We start from the raw sequence: 9,211 nt of genomic DNA on the forward strand, positions 1-9,211 counted from the left end.
AGAAGCCACAAATCCGGCCCACTAGGAGAATTCTCTGTATCTAACCTGTAAGAAGGATGGCATAGCAAGGGATGAGACTTGTTAGCCTGAGGTCTCTCGAGTAGTGTCTAGTCATCAAGTGCCCGCCCACACGCCAGGCGTAACATGTGGAGAGTCATTAATCTACTGACAAATTAAGCATAAACGAACTAGAAGAAAGACAGAGTGAAAAGAGAAGGATGGAGAACCATGCTGCATTAATGGCTCTGCCACCCGGACAGCACTTCACATTAATAAAGCCGTCACAAAGCCACGCCATATTAATAGGGCCGTTACAGAGCCACTCCACATTTAAAGATTGTGACAAAATGAATAGCACAAGGAACCCGAACTGCATAGTAGCAGGCATGATTTATTCTTCAAATCTGTGATATAAATAGTTGATCTCAAATACGAGAAAACTCTCTCTAATCTCTAGACTTTCTTACTTATTTACTAAACTCCAAAAACACTTACTTACTTTGACATCAAAGGTTCTCTAGTCCCGAGACCGCCCTCTCAAAGCCGCATTATATTATCCTCTATGCAGGGCACGCTGTAGAAGACCTTAGTTGATGGAATTTAGTCCAAATGTGTGTAAAACACAACGTTAACAATATGTAAATCATAAATTAAGTTTTGTATTTCACTAAATAATGTAAACCATAACTAAGCAAGGTGTCATAGAATTTACCTTTCCCCAGCACCTTCAACCTCGTTCTTCTCAACGAACACCATGCATGCAATGTCAACATTATGTCGTGGGTGCACATGGCCTCACGTGCTGCCTTATCCAATATGATAGTTTGCACGAATCATCCATTTAATTATAGGGGTGGCAATATGTGACATGACCCGTTAACCTAACACGAACACGATACGATAAAAACGGGTTAGGGTTTACTCTTAACGGGTTCGGGTCAAAACAAGTTGACCCGTTAAGACACAATAGCTTAACGGGTCAACCCATTATGACCCGTTATAACTCGTTATGACCCGTTAAGAAAGTTAAAGTTACAATTATACCCTTATACCTAAATATAAAATTGTTGAGATTTTAATTTCGATATTTTTATTGTTTGGATTGTAATTTTAGACTTGTAGTTAGTTTTATATTTTTTATAGATATTGTGATTTTAACATTTATATAAAATTATCCTAAATTTAACTAGATCAAAGAGGTTAATTTTGGGTCTGTTTCAATTCATTTACATAAACAGGTCAAAATGGGTTGACACGACACGACCCGTTATGTTAATGTGTCGTGTTAGGGTTTGAGATTTTGACACGATAAGCTTAACGGGTCGGGTTAGGATTAACCTATATAGTATAATATACATGTCTTGACACGATACGAATATGACCCGTTAACACAATTTGACACCCCTATTTAATCACCATCCTTTTTTATCCCTAATATTCATATAAACAACCGCAACCAAACTAAAGTATCAATTTGACTTGTAATATAACTTCAATGTCATTTAATGCTAACCCTAATTTCCACATCAACATTGTCTCGTACACTTACCAATCGTGTTTATTGATCTAGGATCGGTTACTTTGAACTTGCAACTCATATTAGTTAGAGAATCCTAGGTTAGAATAATTTAGTCATATTATTAAAGAAGAGGGTTGCTAAAGACACATAGGTATCACACACACTAATGTAACACATTATTAGTGTCACGTCTTCCTTTTTTTACTTTTTCTTTTTTGTTTTTTTTTTCACTTTTTCTCCCCCCTCTCCCGTGCCTCTCACATCCTCCCCATTTCGCTCTCTCTTTCTTCCTCTTGGGATGGTTCTCGACCACCACAGACGGCCAAAAAACGTCGACCACGCAAGCCATCAGCTCAGATCCCGACCACCACAGAAGGCCAAAGGATGGCAACCGTCCACCACGCAAGTCGTCGACTCAGTGCTCGGCCACACAGCGGTCAACCACGCATACAATGTGAAAAATGTGCCCCAACGTGCACGGCGAGCTACCGTGAGCTCCATGCAGGCAGTGCCACTTGGACCGACAACATCTTTTACCCATCCTGAGGTAGTTCCCAATCACCATGGCCGACATGGAGAGAGAGTACAGAGAGAGGGCAGGGGTGGTGGGCATGAGAGAGGGGAGAAAAAAAAAAGAGAAAAAAAAGAGGAGAGACATGGTACGCTAATAGTCACATCAATGTGTGAAATGTGTTTGAGAAATTCCTTTGTTTTTACAGTATTTTTTTTTTGGAAAAATCTGATTGTAAGCGATTCTGTGCACTAATACGCGCATCAATTCAATATAATTGGTTAAAAAGTAGATTTTATTGAAAATAGTGCTAATTTAAATTTAAAATATAAAGGTAACAACATTAATACGCAGATTAATATGCAAACTTGTTTGTACATAACAAAACTCTTTTTCCTTTCGAAAATATATATATCTCCGTTTGCTCTGGGGAAAGAAAGACACTAAGCACAAAAGCAATGGAGAGGCTGGTGGCCATCATCGGTGCCGGCACCAGTGGCCTCCTGGCTTGCAAGTACACCTTGTCAAAGGGTTTCCATCCCATCGTTTTCGAAGCCAAAAGCAGCATCGGAGGAGTTTGGATAAAGACCGTGGAAACCACCAAGCTCCAAACTCCGAAATCAGCATATCAGTTCTCAGATTTTCCATGGCCTTCCTCTGTGAAAGAAGATTTTCCTGACCAACATCAAGTTTTGGATTATATTCAATCTTATGCTCGCCATTTTGATTTGCTTCGGCATGTTAAGTTCAACACCAAAGTTGTCAGCATCGAGTATGAAGGCCCTTCCGAGGAAGAGATGCATTCATGGAGCATGTGGAGTAGTGCTGGTGAGCCATTCAGCTCTAAAGGGAAATGGAAAATTGTAGCAGGAGATGCTCTTGGCCTTTCAACTGAGGTTTGTATACATAAATCTATCATGTAAAGTATCAGAGTTTCAGGTTTTTTCATGATTCTATTATATAATTAATTATAGCCCACTTGAACTTGAGGTTGAGGCCGAGATTTAATGGGAACAGAGACCAATTAATTCGATTCTACCATTTTTAACTTGAAAAGTACAGATCTGCTTGTCTTCTAAGGCCAAGCGCAGGTTCTCATTGACATTCACGACAAGGATTGTAACTTGGGACGAACTGTCAATTGATCTGGTCAGGACTCCGACCGAATCTGAAGTCAACCCTATGAATATTTGATTACTAATATCCAAAATAAGTACAAAAACTCACAAATCAAGAGTATGAAATGACGAGGTCACTGCAACGAAATCCATGTATCAATTAGTGACACTCACAATAACAAGTTCTTGGAAACGGATTTCGAAATCTGAATGTTTTGCTTTGGCACTTTTTATTTTCCTAAATTTGAAAGCTCGTTTGTTTTCGCAGGATGATGAATTGAAATTAAAATTAAAAAATTGAATAAAATATTGTTAGAATATATTTTTTAATATTATTTTTATTTTAAAATATGAAAAAATTAAATTGTTTATTTTATTTTGTATTGAAAGTTGAGAAAGTTGTAATGATTAAATGAGATGAGATATTTTCTAAAAATAAATAAAGGGAAACTTGCAATCTATGCGTTCATGATTATGTACTCTTCAGGTGTACCAAGTTGACTTTGTGATCCTCTGCATCGGACGATTCAGTGACATTCCAAACATCCCAGAATTCCCCGACAACCAAGGTCCAGAAGTATTTCATGGGAAGGTAATCCACTCCATGGAGTACGCTGCCATGGATTATCAAAGAGCAGCTGAATTTGTCAAAGGGAAGCAAGTCACTGTTGTGGGGTTGCAAAAATCTGCCTTGGACATTGCTATGGAGTGCTCAATAGCAAATGGTAAGAAGCTTGAGTCTCACTTATTTTACAACCTAAATAAGGTCAAATGGTAAGATTTATTTATCGTGCTTGATCTGCAGGCAGGGAACATCCTTGTACTGTTTTATACAAGACTGAGCATTGGAGTGTCCCTGATTATCTTCCATGGGGTGTGCCTCTTGGTTATTTATATCTCAACCGCTTCTCGGAGTTATTGGTTCATAAGCCTGGAGAAGGCTTCCTGCTAAGTCTCCTGGCAACAATCCTTTCTCCTGTGGTAAATAGCCTTGAACTGATTGCCTTTTGTCTCTCTTTCTCTTCACCTTTATACGCGACTCTCATCATAAGGATGAAGCTCAGAGATCTTCTGTTGTGGAACAGAGATGGGCATTTTCTAAATTCGTTGAAAGCTATATAAAAAAGAAGCTTCGGTTGGCAAAGTTTGGAATGGTACCAAAACATAGCTTCCTTCAAGAAATCAGTTCTTGTCTGATCTCCACAGTGCCAGAGAAGTTCTATGACAAAGTCGAAGAAGGAAGCATCATTCTGAAAAAAGCTACTAACTTCAGCTTCTGCAAGCAGGGTGTTTTGGTTAATGGCGACACACATCCTCTGGCTATTGATTTGGTTATTTTGGCTACTGGATACAGAGGTGATAAAAAACTCAAGGACATATTTGTCTCCTCCACCTTTAAAGACTATATTGCCGGATCCCCTAATACAACAGTTCCCCTCTACAGGTTTGTTCCTTTTTTTAAACTAAACATCATAATTCAATGATAGACAAAACAAGATGTAAATCTAAAACACTCGTGCATTGAGAAGGTAACAATTGAAAATAAGGAAATGATAGTTGCAATGTATCAGGGAATGCATTCATCCAAGAATTCCACAACTAGCAGTAATTGGGTTCTCAGAGAGTGTTTCAAACTTGTATACCTCGGAGATGAGATGCCGATGGCTAGCCGAGCTTCTTGACGGCACATTCAGATTGCCCAGCATCAAAGATATGGAGAAAGATGTGGCAGAGTGGCAAGAATACATGAAGACATACTCGGGGCAATACTACAAGAGATCCTGCATTGGTGCTCTTCATATATGGTACAATGATCAGCTGTGCAATGATATGGGATGGAACCCCAAAAGAAAGAAAGGATTCATTGCTGAGTTGTTTGAGCCTTATGGTCCAATGGACTATGCAGCCTCTTGAAGTGATGAGGTTCCTGAACCCTGAGTTGCCAGTTATCTTGGTTCGTGCGTGCATGCATGCTTTTGGAATCATTGGATTCACTGTCACTGCTGAGAATTTCCATGCTTTTCATGTTTATTCATTCAAAAGAATTCGTGTTTGTGTTTAAAATAAAATCAATAATTTCATCACTTTGGTTGTGGATCAACTGTGGTTGTATTTCTGGTAATAATATGAACAATAAATCCGATTAAGGCTACGCATTTTCTTTGGACATGCCTTTAATCAATCTTAAATGTAATTTCTCCTTAATTCTTTATATTTTCAATTCCCAACTGTTACTTTCTAATTAAATAATTAGTATTTTGACCAATCAAGAGTCCAGACTCATCACTGCAAAGATATTCTTAATTTTTATCTTAATACATCGCAATCGTATGTAATAAATCGATCAGGATCCACTCTAACCTTAGGGGGTACTGTGGTGGTCTTAAAGCAAACCATATAAAACCGGACATCATAGATTTAAAATTTCGCATTCGGATTGAAGATTTTTTTTTTTTTTTTTTTTTTTTTTTTAATTATCCGAGATGCATTGTGTTTGTGCGACCTGTGATTATTTCGGACTTTGTCGGGACATCGGAAATTCGGATGCCGATTAAAAAAAAAAACAAAAGATAAGTATCCTCTCTTTCACTTGAAGTGTATAATCTCGAACTCACAATGACAGTAGTAACGAAACATCATTTTACCAGAATTATGACCAATACTAGCATCCTTAGATATTTATCTAGTATCTGTAATCACGAAAATTGTGACAATCACGAGTTGCTAATTAACACGTATTCAACGCATATTTAAGTAAAACTTAAAGCTAATTTTATTAAAAAATATATTATAAGAGACAACTCTCCAATCGGAAAATACTTCAATTATCTGCTGCCTGATGGAATATGTTTATTCTAATACACCAAAATTCAGCCAAAACAGGTACTCCACATTACAATTGTATGCTTATATACTCGTACAGGAAGTTGATGAAAGCGTAGACAATACATACATCTTACTGAGAAAGATGAAGAGAAAGGAAGATCAATTGAATTGAGATGAGAAGGAAGAAGTTCCATCCCAAACCTTGAAAACCAATCTTCCAAGCAGCAGAAGGAGCTGTTTTGCCAACAATGAAAAGCAAAAGAGTCTTAGTTGAATGTTATAATTCTATACAAGTGGAAAGAATTGCATATGACAAAAAAGAACCGCATGTAAGCATTTCCATTTGACAAGGTTAGCGGATTAAACATGTCAGAATCATGAATTTAACCTAGCCTGCATGGTAGGATCATGCACTAATCTTGGGACAAAAAAAAAAAAAAATAGTGCAACAGAGTTAGAGAATTGCACCAACCTGGACAAATGGACTCTGTGACAAGGGATGTCAAAATGGCTTGGCTAGTGAAACCCGAATAGACGCAGCTTGTTTGGTTACAACCGGAAGATGTTTTGTTACCGATGGATAGACTGTCTGCACCTTCACATTGCATGGCAGGGCATGTAGTCCAGTTGGTTGGTTTGAGTCCAGAAGGCTCGCATTGCAGTCTAACAAGCGAAATAAGAGGAACTTAGAAACTGGAAAATCCACCAAGAAGAGGGGGAAAAACACAACATGATGAAGAACCATTGAGTTTTGAACTTACGTATAGTTGTTGGCTGAGTCACATTTGCACTTCACACAGTTGTAAGCAGTGTAGACATAAGTGCCATTTGCAAGCTGAAGGAAGGGGTAGTCCAAGGAGCTACTGTTTACATTAGATGAACAAGCTGCAAACAAACATTTGAGCATCAGCTTTATTGCAATGACTACAATATCAAATAAAGTTGAGGAAAAATCAATAAAGAAATGAGAGTGAGTGGTAAAGTTTTATTAGTTGGATAAAAAGGAGCATCTCCAGGCAGGAAAAGTTGTTACACACGGAGTTTCCCAAAACATAGAAGTGATTCCGATGAAACCAATCCTCAAAATAGATGGATAAGAAACATCCTCTAAAGATAGTTGAACCCACCCACGTCGTCTTAGGTAACAACAATTTAAGGGCAACAGTAGATAGATGTGTGGACCGTGTCGGCCTACTGAACTGACTATAGTCTAGCTGTACTCACTTCCGTGTACGTATATCCCCCAGCGTGGGCCGTGCGAGTACGACTTCTTAAAATTGGGCTTTTTCTTTATTTATTTATTTTAAAGCACCGATCCGGCGATCCCTACACGGTGAATAAAAGGTACTAATTATCCCTGATTTTTTTAATCTCATAATTTTATGTTCTTTATCCCAGTCATCATTATGTTTGCAGTTTTTTTTTCACAATAATCAACAAATGGTAAATGTATATCTAAAACCTAATCTTTATTTGGTAAAAAAAAGGAACCTGGGAGAGGAATGTCAAGGACTTGGCCGGCCAGAAGCTGCTTGGGATCAGTCATGTTATTGAGTGTCAAAAGTGTAGCCGGAGTGGTCCCGTACTGCTCCGCTATCGCCTCCACCGTGTTTCCTTTATCCACCACCATTCCATAATGTACGACCTTAGCCCCGTTCACTTCATCGCAGCTGCACGGCAGTGGGATCCACAGCTCCTGGCCCGGATTAATCAGGCTCGCATCCGGCAACCTATTGACGTCCGCTATTTGCTGGGACGATACCAGACCCGAGAACACGTTAGCGGCGATATGGTACATGATGTCGCCTTTTTGCACCTTGTATACCGGTTTTCGATTCGACACGCCCGTCCCGTTGGCGCACAGGCAGGTGAAGGGGATTCGGATCTTCTCCTTCGCGGTCACATTTCTGTAGGATGGGGTGGAGGTGGGAAAGTTGTTTGCGCCGAGGACGTTCCGGAACTTCTTCACTTGGAAGAGTGATTGGATGGCGGCGATGTTGGTATTGTTCGGGGACACGTAGTCGATCAGGGCAGTACACGTAGCGCCTGCTTTACTGCACTTGAGTTTCGTCTCTGCCGTCGACGTGGCCGCCAGAGCAGTGACTAAAAGCACGCCCAGAAGCACCTTAGCATAACCCATCTCTCCCTCTCTCTCTCTCTCTCTCCAGCTCTGAGCTTTCTTGTACGGTAGCAGAAAAGAAAGAAGATCACGAGGAGGAAGAGGTGGGGTTTGTCCGGTATTTGTGGTGGGAAAGAGAGAGAGCGCTCCCATCAGAGTAATGCCAAAGAGAAGTTTTGTAGCAGTGTATATTTTGTATTGACTGATTTTAAATTTTTATTTTTTTATTTTAAATTTAAAAAATATGTAGTCTAGATCATGTTATATTATATGCGTAAAATAATTATTCTCAACAGTAATTTTTATCCATATTTATTCCTCCCATAAATGCAGACACTTGTTTGACCGAATTGGAAGACTTGCAAAATTGCAAGTGGGACAAGTCGCCTTTTTGCACTCGGAATTGCGTCACAGACTTGATTACAGACTTGATTCCTACTACGTTCGTTTGACGTGCACTAAGGGTTGGGTTCTAACATCTAAAGTCATGTTGATCCCAAAAACACTGTTTCTGCATCATCTTTTAGACATAATTTTTCATGATTTTATAAGTTGGTCTTAAAAAATTATTTATTATATTCGTAATTATCTTATTACATCCAAAGATAATAAAATGTTCAAATTATCATTTATTGTTTTAAAAAACTTCAAATTAATGTGAAATTCCTACCGGAAGCGTTAGACTTGGAAGTCAGTCAAGATTCAAAAGTGCGACTGAGCTATAGACGTGGTCTTGGCTGGCGCCGGGAGTTGAGGTTGGACGGGAGTGGTAACAATGGAAGTAATTGTGTAAATATAATATGAGAAGGTTGGGTGGGTAGTGCCAGAACAGCCTCGGTCGGTTTTTGACTCGAGTGGAAGAGTAGTGATTGAGACATCACTGCATCATTCATTCCATTGGTTGCGGAAAAAAGAAATGTGAACAATGAATGAAAAATAAATAAAATAAAACCAAAAGGACCACGACCCAAGAAGCATTAAGCATGTGAACACCAGGACTTGATGATTCCTTAATGAATTGGCCTTTCCCATGGCAACGTTTGAAATAGTCGGTCAACGCTTTTGTTTCCTGGAAATTCATTCGCCAACAATTGGCTACTTCTTTCTTTCATGCTGGA

The 9,211-nt window shown here is 39.1% G+C and overlaps 2 protein-coding genes across 2 annotated transcripts; one reads left to right on the forward strand and one right to left on the reverse strand.

The window, feature by feature from the left end:
• Positions 1–2,442: 2,442 nt before the first annotated feature.
• LOC121255818 (probable flavin-containing monooxygenase 1) lies at positions 2,443–5,288 on the forward strand. Its single transcript, XM_041156349.1, has 5 exons — positions 2,443–2,926; positions 3,636–3,873; positions 3,954–4,129; positions 4,234–4,592; positions 4,720–5,288. Exons 1-5 carry the CDS (start codon positions 2,489–2,491, stop codon positions 5,060–5,062), a joined length of 1,554 nt encoding a protein of 517 aa, XP_041012283.1. The 5' UTR covers positions 2,443–2,488; the 3' UTR covers positions 5,063–5,288.
• A 671-nt stretch (positions 5,289–5,959) lies between these two features.
• LOC121255894 (lysM domain-containing GPI-anchored protein 2) lies at positions 5,960–8,529 on the reverse strand. Its single transcript, XM_041156444.1, has 5 exons — positions 8,412–8,529; positions 7,466–8,239; positions 6,736–6,859; positions 6,447–6,637; positions 5,960–6,208 (listed from the first exon to the last, which is right to left on the reverse strand). The coding sequence occupies exons 1-5, from the start codon at positions 8,416–8,418 to the stop codon at positions 6,105–6,107; spliced, it is 1,200 nt and encodes a 399-aa protein (XP_041012378.1). The 5' UTR covers positions 8,419–8,529; the 3' UTR covers positions 5,960–6,104.
• Between the last annotated feature and the right edge of the window lie 682 nt (positions 8,530–9,211).

This window comes from Juglans microcarpa x Juglans regia, chromosome 3D (genome assembly GCF_004785595.1).
Source record: "Juglans microcarpa x Juglans regia isolate MS1-56 chromosome 3D, Jm3101_v1.0, whole genome shotgun sequence".
Lineage (NCBI taxonomy): Eukaryota > Viridiplantae > Streptophyta > Magnoliopsida > Fagales > Juglandaceae > Juglans > Juglans microcarpa x Juglans regia.